Source organism: Lygodium microphyllum, chromosome 7 (assembly GCF_053477565.2).
Source record: "Lygodium microphyllum isolate KBCC chromosome 7, Lygodium_microphyllum_v1.1.10, whole genome shotgun sequence".
NCBI lineage: Eukaryota > Viridiplantae > Streptophyta > Polypodiopsida > Schizaeales > Lygodiaceae > Lygodium > Lygodium microphyllum.
In genome coordinates this window covers 164,378,947-164,394,683 of record NC_141141.1, presented here as the reverse complement: position 1 = coordinate 164,394,683, position 15,737 = coordinate 164,378,947, and the positions used below count along the sequence as shown (strand labels likewise).

Genomic DNA, 15,737 nt, shown 5'->3' with positions numbered 1-15,737 from the left:
GTGTCCTAGACACTTGCAAAAGCATAGAGAAGCAGCCCAAGCACAAGCCCCTTCCAGTGAATGAGATTTGAAATAAAAATTGATAAAAAAATGTATTTTACCCTGATCTAGACTGTCGGGCAGTACAAACAGACTTGGCGGGTGCTGATGAAGCTCGAGCTGCAGGTGCACTAGACCAGACTGGCGGATGGGCGGCGCAGTTCAGGTGGCTCACCACAGGCGGTGCAGGCAGAGCTGCAGTCGTATGCAGCACAAGACGTGGCGAGACAGGCATTGCTAAGGCAGTGTAGACATGCCAAGGGTGGCGCATGAGACAAGGCAGGGGCGGCGCAGGAAAAAGGGGCGTCACAGGTAGCTAACGAGGGCAAGGGCGGCACAAGAGACAGGGGCGACGTAGGAGACAGGGGTGTCGCAGGTAGTTGGCGAGCGCTGCAGAGGGCGCTGCTGCCACCATGCAGAGAGCTGGCAAACGTCTAGCGCAGGGGGTGGAATGGAGCAGTCTGGGCACCTGTTTGGTAGCGCTGCATGCCTGGAGATGGAGCTGACTATTGGACTGAGTGCTGAGAAGCTGGAGCATGGCGGCTCAGCTGGCGGTGGCCATGAGTTGGGCTAAGCAGATGGTTGCTCTGATACCAAATGTGAGAAGGTGGAGAGGATCGAAGCTCAAGTGACAGTGGAGTAGACAGTGTGTAGAGTGGAAGCACCACACCCAATGCAATTGACTAAAAGTATAAGATGAAAGTACAAGGTACAACCCTTAAAGCTTAGGGTTGTAAGAGGGTGTTCACACCCGAAGTGTGTGCAACACAATAAGTGCCTGAAAATATGTAACATAGGCACATAAAATAAAGAGAATAAATCTGGGAAAAAAAATCTCTCGTACGGAGAGTAAAAAGTGCCCCAATGTCCTACTGAGATCATCGATACTCCTCTGTGAGTATAGGAGTGAGTGAAAACCAACAAGAAGCAAACAAATTTCTGCAAGATATGATGTGCTTGGAAGCACCACTATCAAAAAACCATGTGTCCACATTCTCAGTAGAGCTAAATGCTCTATCAACCCAAGAAGAGTCATAACTGCATGTGTAAAAACAATAGTCCCTATCTGCAACAAAGGACACAGACTCAATAGCAGTAGAAGGTGCATCAAAAACAAACATCCCTGACTCCTCATTCTCCTTAGCTATGCACTTTCTACATTCAGTGATGTAGTGTCCTGGCTTCTTGCAATAGTGGCACTTCCCCTTCTTGGCTTGCGTGGCCCCCTATTTCTTATTGTCCTATGAAGTGCCTGAAGTCCCAGAGCTCTGCGGAGCATTCTTTGCTTGGCTGCCCTTGCCCTTTTGCATTGCCATAAAAGCTTGCTCAAAGGTTATAACATCCACACCACTGTTCTTTCATGTCTACTCTTCCTCTAAGAGCGAACTAACCAATTGAAGGAAAGTGAGTGGCTGAGGGGAAATCCTCATGGTGAGGTTCAAAGCCGTATGAAAGGCCAAGTACGAGGGCGGCAATGAATTCAAGATAGTAGATATCAACTACGCATCTAAGTAATACTCATCTACATTCATAAGCTCGTCACACAAGTCCTGAATTTATTTAGATTATCTTGCATAGAATCACCCTCATTCATCTTCACTATCTAAAGCTCTTTTTTCAAGAAAGAGATGTGTGTCTCATTCTTTCTAGCAAGCATCTGCTCTAAGGTCAACCATGCTACTCGTGAAGAAGATGCAGACCAAATGTGAGGGATGATAGACCGCTGAACTGCCAATGCAATTAGCAACAAAGCCTATGCATCCCATGTATCCTATGCCTTTTGTGCTACTAATCTTTGGGGAAGTGGCTGAGCTGGAGTGAGCTGAACAAACTAAGTTGCCCATTGTCCACGTCCTCCTAGAGGAGTAGCAGAAGCCACAACTCCAAGCCTAACTTCTTCACCAATGACATAATCCCAAAGATTCTTTGCAGTCAACACATTCTTCATTGTGAAGGACCAGAGGGAATAGTTGTTACCATCCAACCTATCCTCCTTGGATACATAAATAAATGCATCACTTCCCTGATTTGCCATGATAAATTATGCTGATCAGAGAGTAAAAGAGCAATGTCTCAAGCTAGACAAACCTGGAAATCTCAGAATTTCCAGAAATCACAAGTATTTTTCTGTAATTAGCAAATTTAAGCGCACACTATCAAAATTGTCTGAAATGCACACTATCCAAGGTGCAATAAATGCTGAGCAGCACTAAAAATGCAAAAGCCCCAAAATTTCTTTTCCCAAAATGCGCGAAATCGATCTATTTTAGATTGTCACAGATGTACATATGTCAATCATTGAGCTGACTGCAAAAGCCCCAAATGTCTGGCCCAAAATGCACAAAATCTCTGCTGTAATTGTGTCCCAGACATGTACTGGAACTGAGAATGCCTGCCCGGGCAACAAGTCCCTCCGATTCTGAGCTGTGGTGGTGGACCTGGTGGTGCAGGTAGCAGCTGGAGGTCAAGCTGGGCAGCGGGCACAGCTCAAGGTCGAGCTGGAGGCAGGCAAGCTGCGCACAGGGGATGGACAGACTGCGCAGGATTTGGAGCAGCTGACGGGTGAGCTAGGCCAGGCCAAGCGGCAACTCTACTTGGCAGGCTGGGCTGGAGTGTCAGAACAAAGCATTGTACATGGTGCACGGACAGAGGGCGGCATAGGCTGACTGGCGCCACCTGCTGGAAACGAACAGGGGACAGGTGTCGTGCTGCAGGCCAGGTGACAACTCTACCTGGCGGGGCAGGCTGGCGTGTCGTGACAGGGCGGACGAGGCACTGCAGCTCCACCTGCTAGTGGCTCTATTAGTGATGCTGGAGCTGCTGACAATGGCAGAGGAGCTGGAGACGATGGCTCTAAGGTCAACTGAGCTGAGGCTCAGCTCTGATACCAAATGAAAGAGGAAGAAGAGATCAAAGCTCAGCTGAGAGTACAGTAGACAGTGTGGAGTGTGAGAGCACGACACCCAATGCAATAATCTGAAGTGTGTTATGCAAGTACAAAGTACAACCATTAAACCTTAGGGTTGTAAGAGGGTGTTCACACCCGAAGAGTGTGAAACACAATAAGTGCCTAAAACTGTGTAACATAGGCACATAAAATAAAAGAAATAAATCTGGGGGGAAAAAACCTCTTGTACGGAGAGTAAAAAGTGCCCTAGTGTCCTACTGAAGATCACCGTCACTCCTCTGTGAGTGTAGGCGTGAGTCGATCCCAACATTTTCTTGAGGATGAAAGGTCGGTTACTCTCTTGTTGTCAATTTTTGAGGTGGAGATGATTGGGACCTCATTTAGCACCACGTCATGCATGGGTGCCTTCTCCACAACTTAAGGATCATACCAATAACCTGGTGTCACACAATACTCCATCGAATAGAGCACCATAAAGAGTTAGTGTGACTGTGATGTGCTAGAAAAGGGACTAATGTAGGCTAGTTGATCTATTTATTCACATGTGCTATTGGTTAAGGAAAAGGGTGATTCATGGCAAATGTGTATAGACTACTCCACATTGAACGAAATACCATCAAGAATCAATTTCCTGCATTGAGGATTAGTGATACCTTGAATTGGTTAGAGGAATCTATAATTCTCAACTAAATAGACCTCTTAATCCATTTGGATAATAATCAATCCTAAAAATCCCTCTCAAGATAGCACTAAGAAACAAATTGAAAAACCATTCGTAAAAAGAATAGGTATTGTACCCATTGTCAAAAACCTGGTCATATATACAAGGAACATTGTTGCAAGGCCAAACATAATCCTCTTAGCTAGACTCCTGACTCTATCAACGGACAAAGAGAGCACCAAACCACATCTCAAACCAGTTAGTAATGTACACTCATTGGGTATACAACCTTTGATCAGTTCTCTCAACCAATACTCTTCCATACTCGAGAGGGCATGTCCAATTGGTCAATTGAACCTTCTATGGACTTTGCTCCCAAGGCGCAACTTGTGCAACACCATCTAAACCTCACAAGATGCTCAGACTTGGCTAATCACATAGTCTTCGAGTCTACCTGATAGTAAAACCTCAAGTCCTCAATCCAAAGGATCAACTTGAGGGTCCTAAGGCCTCTTGAATGGCATAGAACAGTCAATTCACAACCAATAAAAGATGAGAGCGGCTAATATTGCACTTGGTTCATGCTAAGTGGAGCTATCTTTTAAACTTCCATGGCCATTAGGACTAGTACTCACCATTCCTCTAGAGCAGTGTTACCTGGGTTCTAACCTATTTCTTAGACAGCCACAATCACTAAACTCTAGTCCTAGATAATCACATAGAAAGCCACCTCACTCATCGGGTCCACCCATCCATAGGATAAGGTTGTTGGGACTTCTGTCTACCTGCTTTTCACACCACACACCTAAGCAACTTATGCTACCACATTGTTAGAAATATAAAAGTAGTTTCCTTTAATTTTAATATCCCATTACACAAAATTGCTTGCATATTCCTTAAGCATGATACATCAACAAACAAATATTAATAAAATAGTTATCTTTAAGGTTTGATTCCCTTATTATGATCTCTATGAAGCCATTACAATTCACGCAAGGACTCCCGATTCTTCAAGGTTTTTTTACCTTTTGTCTAGAATTTAAGATAATCCAGCCTTATCTGAAAAATGGAGATCACAAAAAATTCTACATCTCTATCACATCCATCAAGGGATTTACTAGCTCAAAGCCCCTCTAAAGTGATAAAGCAATAGTGCTTGGCCTTATTTACCACTTAGCTTTTGGCCTTGGATAGCAAGTAGTGTCCTTCAAGGTTTAGCTCAATCACTTCAACATTTCCATTGGATCTTGGATCGAGTTCAATTGCCAATGCTTCTATTGATCTTGTGGATCCAATACTTACATATCATCTTAACTCTTCTTATCAATTTACAAGTAAAATAATAAGCAAGAATACCAAAGCACTACATATAGTCCTTCCCCAATAATCCTAATAAGCATAAGATAACAATGGTACCAAAAACCTAGACTTGGCAGCTTGAGAATGAAAGGTCGATTACTCCCTGGTTATCCATTTCCAAAGTGGAGATGCAGCTTTATTAGCATCAATGTTACCTGTGTCACACATGGGTGCCTCCTCCATAACTCTTCTTCTCTTAGGTGCTATCATAGGGTCCTGAATTTTGAAATTAATGCTCTTGAAACACTTAAAGTTGAGACACTTAAGTTGTGTACATATTTGAGATTAAGTTGAATGTGTGTCACGGTGATAGATAATCCTAACTTGGGTTGTGGTAAGCAAGTGCCAAAGGAGTACCTAGATTAGATCTTGATCAAGGACATTGAATGCAACTTGGAAATGGCTTTAAGTGTCACGGGAGTTAGGGATTAAAATGATTTAATGCCCTAGACTAATGTTTGTGAAAAGTTACAACACTTTTAGCTTCAAAGAGATTATGAATTTCAAATTGGGACTGGGCTTGGCCAAAGTCTAGGTTGGGCCATGTACTTTCTAATTTAATTAATCAATATTTATTTCAAAACATTTTTGAAGGCTAAGAATACATGGGCAGAGTTGATACTTCGCAATTGACTAAGTTTGTAAAAAGCTATGCAAGTCTGTGTAAGGCTGCAGGGGCAAATCTGAGTGTGGAGAGCAGAGATAGTGACAAGAAGACAACTGACGGTCTATGGAAGCAGGGTGACCAAGACTAGGGCTATGTCTGGAGCAGAGACAAGGAGAAAACCCTAATTACAGCAAAGAGATCAGATCCGCAACACTTTTTGGGGCTGAGAGCAACTGCTGTACAAGCTTTTCTCTCACAGAAAAGTTGGATAATTTTTTCTAATCTGATGCTCATCTCTTCTCTCAACAAATCCCCAGGCAGCTATAATCAAGGGGCAAATCGAAGATTAGGGTTACTGATTGCTATGGGCAGTCAATTGTTTCAGATATCATTAGAGATTTCTTTCTCATGTTCTTTCTCTCTCATCTTGATAGATGCATGTGCAACTTTGCAATGGGAATTGAACTACTATGGTCCCTACTAGAAAGGTCTAAGTTAAAACTGTCACCGGGCACCCATTAGTATGTGACCAATATAGCTTGTTATAACTTTTCCTTTTGACATCCAATGTAAACTTAGGGTCCTTGGCTTGTCATCTTGACTTAGTTGACTTGCATATCACATGTGTGCCTCACATTTGCACATTGGATTAATGCTTAAGCCAAACGCTAAGCAAAGCATTAAAAATACAAGTCCCCACAACATCTTACACGTTGGGTTTGTATTTCATTAAGCATGAACATGGTAGGTTTGCATCGGTTTTAATTAGGTTGAAGATATGGATTATTAGTCATTCCTTTGTGGTTTCATCTTTCTTTGAGCCTTATTCTTTTATCGGCATGGAGGCTTCATATCCCGAGGTGGATCTTCAAGCATCACTTGTTACCACCATGGCAACTCCTTCTCCATAGCTCTTCTAGTAGCTGAGGTGCTTCTTCATCCTTCTTCACATGGTTCTCACTACCACACAAAGACCGATGTCAGGCTCCTCCTGGTTCGGCATTGACATCCACAATTGAGAAGGGTTTCTGCCCTTCATTTGCCTACGGGTTTCAACATTTTCTCCTTGATCTCAACATCAACATCTCTTCCTTGTGTATCTTCCCCTTGGCATTACCGAATCTTCACATCATCTATGTAAAAAGGCTCTTGGACAAGTGAATAATTTTCCCACAAGGGACACTATTCAAGTGGCTTGTTGCATGACCATTCTCATTTGCATTGTGTAGCATTCACCTATGCATCCCATTGTGTAGAGTACTCTACTCACTCTCAATCTTGAGCAACCTCCACCTACGGTTCAGTCATCTATAAACCTCGTCACCATTACTTCATCATTGACATCGTTATGGGTGGCTATCTACGTACTCTCTATTGTATGATTTGTTAGCCAACCATCCCTTTCCCCCAAGAGGCCAAAAAAAAAGTTCAAAGTGGTTTTCTACATTGCCTTTGTAGAGTTAGGTAGGCCATTGGGAAGTCGGCATGCACCCTTTTTCCCATGCCTTGACCTTTGTAGGGTGGCCCTTTGGACTCTTGAGGAAAGATAACCGTCGCCTTTGTATTCTTGCTAGGTTCTTGTGCAGCAAATGTGCATCCATTGACTAATGCTCTTGTTGCTTTGGGTTGGGACCTCTTAGGGTAAATGAGGGTGGGCTTGGCTTGGTAGTCTACTTGGTTCCCCTTTTGGGCCTAAGAGAGGGTGTTAAGCTAAAAAAGGCATATTACACATCAAACCTTGTTTAGCTCATTATGCAACCCCAAAACTCAAGTGCACTTAGTGTGCTTGAGAGTCCCTTAAGCAAAACCACAAACTTTGGTTGATTCCATCTTTTACATTGTTTGCTCAGTCACTTGCATCATTTTGCATCCCCAGTCTCTCTAGTTTGCCCATCATTACTAGCTGTTGGCATGAGTCATGACCATGCGAAGGGCCCACAGTTGCATTTGGTTCTGGCTGCTATCGCCATCACTCCAACATGTGTCAGAGAGTTTCTAGCTGCCACTGTGCTCATCAAGGCTTGATGGACTGTGATGTCTACATCAGAACAGGCCAAACTGCTATCGTTCATCACATGGAGGTCTTCTACACAGCTGTGACCAGCTTGCTGTCCTTAACTGTTGCTTGTCACCATCAGTCATACAGGCTGCATTTTGGGTTTTCCAGCATCAGCTTGATCTGCGTTTGTATCTACGGCATGCCATTTTTGAGTTTTACTAAACTTTTTAGCATTGACCTCATTTGCTTTTGCATCTATAGCAGGTCATATGGTTACAGCATTTAGGTCCGTAATAGATCTTATCTTATCTCTCTCTCTCTCTCTCTCTCTCTCTCTCTCTCTCTCTCTTTTTCGTGAAGATAATTGAATTAAGTAGTAAATATTTACATCAGACCATCAGGTCAGCATTCTCTCTCTCTCTCTCTCTCTCTCTCTCTCTCTCTCTCGTGAAGATAATTGAATTAAGTAGTAAATATTTACATCAGACCATCAGGTCAGCATTCTCTCTCTCTCTCTCTCTCTCTCTCTCTCTCTCTCTCTCTCTCTCTCTCTCTCTCTCATTCATTTATCTTTTTATTCTCATAATTTATTAAAACATGTAGGATTCAAATCCTACTTGAATCATACTTTCATACGTGTTTGCATTTGATGTTTGATTCATGTGTGGAAAAACTATGGGTCTAACTACAAAGTGGAAGACTAAAATGAATTACAAAGTAAAGATATAGAAGTACCTCAAACAGTGGCTTCCTTCCACTGGAAACAGGTTTCAGAGCCGTCCTCAAACCAGATTATTGTAGATACTTTTCCCTAGTAAGCAATTACTATGTTGTTAGTTCTCTGTTTTCCATAAAAGCTTCATCCAAAAAATGAACAAATTTAATACTAACACTTGCTTTTGATAAAATAAAAATAATTTGATATGCAAAGAAAACAAAGACTAAGCTTACATTTATTAAATGGGTTTCAATTTTATATGTGCCGATGGCCGGGCCTGACCACGAACCACTGCTGTCAGATACTTTCTCCACAAAGAGCATTCCATCTCCATTATTGCAGCATGTGTCTAATCTTTGTGTCATTGAGCTCATAGGTTGTCTTCCACACTCGATTTCATATTCCATATAGTCCTTGAGTTTTAAACATGCTTGATTTGCAGCTTTAGTTGGAGAAGCTCCTTCTCCTATAAATCCCGCAATGGACCCTACAATTGCTACATATCTAGACATCATTCATAAAAATATATTTTAGAATAACTTTAAATATCTTCGAGCAAATAAAGATATATTTATTATTTAGGATTTGTCTTTGTTTTTAAACCAATACCTTGCTTTCATTAAAGTACGGCGGTTTGCTCCATCTGGAGATAATGAAACCGCTGTATATGGTCTAATCCTCATGGGATATACATATATATCAGTCCCTTCTTCAGGCTCTTGCTTATCTTTTATGAATCTAGGAAGAAAATCATTTCTTCCTAGAATGTGCTTCCCCGATCTAAGTATTGTCATCTGAAGAAATAAAACAAAGTTATGTTCAAAGTAAATATTAATCAATTCACAATGATACACAAGTGTCATGCATACGCATACTACACTTCTAAAAAGCGACACACAACCATTGTACACACACATATACAACACTTCCAAAAAGCCACAAACAAGAGTATTATAAATTTATAAAGTACACATAAATATTTGATAAAATTTCAAAGTTGTAGGATGGCATCTCCTTTTATTAGTAAGACAATTTGTCCTTTTAACATAGATTAAAGAAATAAAACGTTTATGCTTTTGATTGTCATATTCTCTTACCAAAGTAATGATTTTTTTTTAAAATATAACAATAGTACTATTTAAAGCAATAATCCTTTTAGGTGTCTAAAAGTAATATAGTTGAATAATTTGGATTTTGTGCTTAGGACTTAATGTGGTATATTTGAACCTAGAACTTAACATATTTTATATGAAGTATCATTCACAAGAGGTCAAATATGGTATGCATTTCAGAGCAATACATTATGCACGGAGTGTAATGTATGAGAGGTTAATATACAACTCACATGTGTATCCAATACGTACAACTTATGTATGCATGGTCAATATGGTCTCACCAAGAAGAATGCATTATCACGCCCACACCATAGCTTGCTTGTCCATGGTCAATGCAGCTTTGCCCACTTGTTATAATTTCCCTTTATAGAGATTTGCCAAAGGATATGCACAGTGGTGGCACTACCCCTAAGGATATGCATGTACAAGGTAGATTAGTACAGTTTATGCAGTGGTAGCATGTTCAAAATCGGGTCAGGTAGTAGTTTTGTAGTCACTAGCAGTTTGGGCACAATTCCGGGCAGGTTAAGCAAGCTAGACAGGGATTTGCCACGTGGCAGCTACATTTTTCAGAGTAATTTTTGTTACTTTATTGTTTTTATTTAGTCGCCTGTCTTTTGCAGTAATCAGCTGACCTGATCACATTATTCTATAATTTCCTGCCTATTTAGGCAGGCCTGCCCTCTAGTAACAGTCACATCAAGAGAGATCTCTGGCTGGTTATACATGCATTGCTTGTGTACATCTCTGCCTTTAGTATTCAACATTCATTCTCTGCATTCTTTAACATTCTACTATCTCTTTCTATCTTCTCCCTGAGTTCACTTCTTTCTTTCAGTCTGATTAAACACACACCGTATTCGCTACATTTTGACATGGTATCAGAGCAACATTGAAGGGCTGATCAATTGTGGATAGGTCTAAAGAGCAGGTTTCAACACGACATCAAGGCTACGTTTTCAACATTCGAGGGTGAGCAAGAAGGTTGTGCATCATCACAAGGCTGAAGCGAGTGGAGATGCATGTAGGAGAAGGGTTACTTGCTGCTTTTGTGCAGGATTTGCTGTTTAGGAAGGAGGAAAGGCTGCATTTTCAGCCTTTCGCAAAAGATTTCAGATTTTGGTCGCCTACGGTAGGTAAAGAAGGTTTGGGATGAGTGGAGGAAGCCCTAGCAAGCTACCCATTATTTTGTGCATGTTATTAACGCAACCATGTCTTTAGACATTGACATGGAGTTTCAGGCTATTATGGACCGAAAGGTCCCAGTGCTACCAGCTCTTCCACAGGATGAAAAGCTAAATGGAGAGAATTGTCACATTCAACAGGTGATGATGCTTGCCATCTTAGAGTTTTATGATTTGGTGAAGCTTGTGACCAAGGCCATTGACCATCCAACGGCCAATGATCCTTCCAAACTTTCTTTGCGGCCGGAGAAAGTAGAGTTGGTGAAGGTACAAGCCCAATGGAACAAGCTGAATGCCGTGGCGCATTCGCTCATTCTTATCTCTCTCTTGCACACCAGACGTAATTGCCCACATCAAGCATCTAACCAATGCTCGCAAGATATGGCTGGAATTAGATCAACTCTATAGCACGATTGTTACAAAGAGGGTATCTTTGGAAGTGCAAATGTGGACTTCAAACACAAATAAGATTGCTTCCATGTGTGAACATGTGAATAAGCTTCACTAGTTACAAATGTATGTTCAAAATGCAAGCAAAGTAATTACCTCCGAGGACATGATGATTACTTTGTTGTCGCAATTGCCCCCAAGATTCAATGCATTCTATTCTGCCTTGATTGCATGGTGGATGGAAACCTTTTAGTAGGAGATGTTGGTTCCTATGGTCTTGGACCAAAAGGAGCAATTGACGGATAAAAATTCTTAGAAATTTGAGGCTATTATGGATCAGGCTTCCCAAAAGAAGGGGAAGCTAAAATAGAAGAAGGAAGATAAGAACAAGAAGGGCAAGTCCATTTGCCACATCTGTGGTAAGATAGGTTATTGGAAGAAGCATTGTCCTGATAAGGATAAGGACACCAAGGAGGAGGAGACCACAAAGGACTCGAGAGTGGCAGCAACTCCTTCATCAACGGCCTTTTTAATCTAGAGGGATTGTTTCAGAATCTCATAGCTGGATTATGGACAGTGGTGCTTCCTACATATGGCCCCTTTTCCAGATTGCATTGCCCATATGTATCTAATGTATGGGCACATTCTTATTTGTGATAGTTCTTCCGTTCCAATATAGAGCAAAGGCGATATGCAACTTATTCTAGATGGGCATGGCAATGCCCACACTTCAGGGGCTCCTTATGTTCTAGGCTTGGGTTATCATCTCCTTTCGTGTGAGTAAGATTTGTGGACTTGGCCTCATCACTGAGTTTCACAAGGATTCCTTTCAAATTCTTGATGGAAAGGCTGGACATATGCTTCACCTAGGACATGAGGAGAATGGTTGAAACCATCCTTCCTTCTCAGATAAGGTGGAATCTGATTAAGCACTACTTACAACAAGCATCAAATTCACATGATCTGAAAATGCAAATGTTACAGCTTAATCTTGGACAATGCATACCCGGTTGGCCCCAAAACTGGCACCCCTTGTTGTATTTATTTAACTTGTATTGCTAGAGGTTGAAGTGCACTAAGATCCAACATGATCTCCTTCAATCTTCAATATATCTTGCTGTCCACAGCAACCAACAAGCCTTTAAACTGATTTGCCTCTTGGTTTGCTTGGGGACCGGCCTTCAATTTGCTCCTTCAATGACAAATTCTGCCCCAAACTTAATGTTGGCTGGCTGGCCTCTTGAAATCCTCCAAAATTCCCATATTTCAGTTGTTGAATTTCAAGTACTAGGCCCTAAATTCTAAGTACTCTTCCTTGGGAGTCTAGTAAACCCTAATTTCTGTTGTCTGTAAATTGGGGTTTAGTAGTAGAAATTTTTCAATTGCACCCTCTTGGGACTGAATTTGGCAGAGATTTCTTGAGGGAAGCAATGGGTTGGCTGAGAGGATGGAGAGGAAACTAGAGAGAGACAATTTCCAAAGTTTCATTGCCAAAATTGGTTGAAATCTGATGCTGCCTTGTTGTGAATAATTAATCTATTGCAGCCCATCATCAATGGGTGCCCCACAGGTAGTCATTTGCCCTTGTGGGCCCCAAACTTGCTGTCACCTATCTGTAAACAGCGTACAAGGACTGTCACCTGCCTCCAATGGCCTCTTGACTAGCTAGGGGCAGCTCTTTGATAGTCTCCAATGGCTAGAAAATTACAATAGCAGCTCTCTCTCATCCTCTAGCCTATTCTCATCCTTCCTTAGTAATTTCCAACAAAATTAGCCATTGAAGATGGAGATTTTGACTAATCTCTACTATAACCAATAATTTACAATAAAAATTAGGCATTGAAAGCCACTTCAGGAAGTGTGCTCAAATTTTCAAGGCCTAGAGAATTAAATTTCAGTCATTGAAATTGGGGCAATTTTAGGAGATTCAAGTGGCCATTCAGCCAGCAAACATTTAGGGCTGAATTTGTCACCCAAGGAGCACAATTGAAGGCCAATCCCCGAGCAAACCAAGCAGCAATTTGGTTTAAAGGCTTATTGGCCATTGATCATAGCAACAGATAATTGGAAGTGAAGGAAATCCAAGGAATCTCATTATATTCCATCCAGCTTGCAATTCAAGATAAAGAAATACACAAGGGGTGTTAGTTTTGGGACCAACAAGCTATGCATTGTCCAAGATTAAGTGGTAACATTTGCATTGGCCATTGATCACAGCAAGAGGTAATTGGAAGTGAAGGAAATCCAAGGAATCTCATTATATTCCATCCAGCTTGCAATTCAAGATAAAGAAATACACAAGGGGTGTTAATTTTGGGACCAACAAGTTATGCATTGTCCAAGATTAAGAGGTAACATTTGCATTTTCAATTTATGTGATTTAGTCACTTGCTATAATTATTTATTGATCAGGTTAATATCCAATAGCCTTTCTCTCACTTGCATGGGTAAGTTTTGCCAAGTGGCTGCCTTCTAATTGCGTTTTTCAACCATTTTCAATCTAATTAAATTAATCTTTAGAATATTAGGTCTGAAGATTAATTTAATTATTAATTCTTGCTTAAAAAATTCACTATACCAACCAACAATTAAATTAGTTGGGCCAATTTATCATCCAATTATTTTTGGAGCATTTATTAGCCATTAAATGGGACTAATTAAATAATTAATGTGTAGTTCCTTATATCACCACTCCTATTTGAAAATAGCTTATCAATTGTTGCAACAATGGCAGCCTTCTCTCTCTCTCTCTCTCTCTCTCTCTCTCTCTCTCTCTCTCAAGCATCAGCGTGACGGGAAGCTGATGTTGGCGTGACGGGCGTGACGCTCTCTCTGGCAAACGGATACTGATGCTGGCGTGACGGGCGTGACACTGGCGGGCGTGACGGGCGTGACGCTGACGAGACGGGCGTAACGGGATCGTGACGGGCGTGACGCTAGTGTGACGAGCACGACGGACGGATGCTAATGCGGTAGGTGTGACGAGCCGGATGCGGACGAGACAAACGTGACACTAACATACGTGTCTGGCAGAGCAATGTACTTTTACGAATGTACTGTGACTAATGTACTGTGGCAGCAGTGACGAATGAGTACTGTGGCAGCACTGACGAATGTACTATGGCAACAGTGACGAATGAGTACTAAGTGAACAGTGATGAGATGTACCTGCAGTAAACAGTGGTGGGCCTTGTGAACAGCATCTGCAAAGATGCGCAATGACTGATGGGACAGTTTTGGGTCGTGATTGTGACTGTATAAGAAATCTGTAGACTCTCTCAAACTGACGTGAATGCAGACCTGTGTGAATGTACCGAGATTGTAGATATACTCAGACTGATGTGAACCTTGCCTGCTGTGTAGACTAGAGACCTACGTGATTTCAAACTGACGCACATTAACATTTCATGCTATAGTGACAGTTTATGTGATATTGACAGTTCTATGCTACATTTGACAGTTCATGCTACAGTCATATCTTATGATGCAGTCACATTGACAGTTTATGATATACTAACAGTTCATGCTATAGTGATAGTTTATGTTACTGGTTTACTACTCTAGTCAGACTGTAAACAGTTTTATGCTATAGCACATACTATAATCATGATGGAAGAAGCTGACAATGAAGGAATCACAAAACCAACCATGGAGACAATGTTTCATACACCGCCAAAGAACACGAGATACAAAACCTATGGGCGTAAAAACCAAGATTGGAATGTCTCTCCAGGGTCGAGTGGATATGGAAAGACATCCCACAAAATTAATGAAACACTATATGAGGAGATATTGACCATACTCCGTGCTGAAATGTGTGCCATGAGGAAGGAAATGGAAAAGGATATACAAGAGCGGGTATCAAGAATCGCATGGTGGGGGGACTTGCTCAAGATGCTGCGCCGAACACACAGAATGCACAAGGAGAAGCTCACTCAAGAGACAAGAAGAGAGATGGAGGCCAAAACGTTTTCTTGCTGGTTTCTTCTTCTTCTTCCACACACATTACAATGTACACAAAGTATAGATAAGATACAACATAAAGGAAAGTGGCCTACTAAGTCAAACAATGCATAACTGACTACACTAGTCGACTGGCGCTATAACTATGCCAGCTGTAATTAGGTGTAACAACCTGAATATAATAAGTAATGAGTCAGTGGCCATGTGAGAGTCATAATGACCATCGACGTGCTAAGTGTAGACGTGTGGACCCATCTAACCAAGCGGTCCATCATTAATGTCCGCATGTGTTGAGCTTGTCATCTCAACACTCCCCCTCAAGCTCAACTGCATCTCTGCAACTCCAAGTAAGCTTCGAAACTTTTGAAGCTTCTCTGTACCCAATGCCTTCGTGAATATGTCAACTATCTGATCCTGTGTGCTGACATACACCAAGTCAATCTCACCTGCTAGTACCTTCTCTCTCACAAAGTGGTAGTGTACCTCAATATGTTTTGTCCTGGCATGGAACACAGGGTTCCTAGCCAATTGTATACTGCTCATATTGTCACAATAAATGACAACTGAACCTTCCACCTGTACATCTAAATCAGCCAATAACTTTTGCAACCATACTACCTCACATGCTGCAACAGTAGCACCTCTATACTCAGCCTCTGTACTTGACAAAGCAACTGTAGATTGATTTTTGCTGCTCCAAGTAACTGCTGCACTACCAAGAGAGAACATGTATCCGTTGGTAGATCTTCTATCAGACATACTACCAGCCCAATTTGCATCTGTGTATCCAAACA

General features: G+C 41.6%; 1 protein-coding gene across 1 annotated transcript in view; it reads right to left on the bottom strand.

The window, feature by feature from the left end:
- The window catches only part of LOC148034206 (uncharacterized), a 54,479-nt gene that overhangs the window by 11,609 nt on the left and 27,133 nt on the right, over positions 1-15,737 (bottom strand). Inside the window, exons 3-5 of the mRNA XM_087682439.1 lie at positions 8,901-9,085; positions 8,525-8,795; positions 8,309-8,384 (exon numbers count right to left, since the gene is read on the bottom strand). Coding sequence (XP_087538565.1) covers positions 8,310-8,384; positions 8,525-8,795; positions 8,901-9,085 — 531 coding nt within the window. The 3' untranslated portion in view covers position 8,309. The remainder of the gene's footprint in view (positions 1-8,308; positions 8,385-8,524; positions 8,796-8,900; positions 9,086-15,737) is intronic.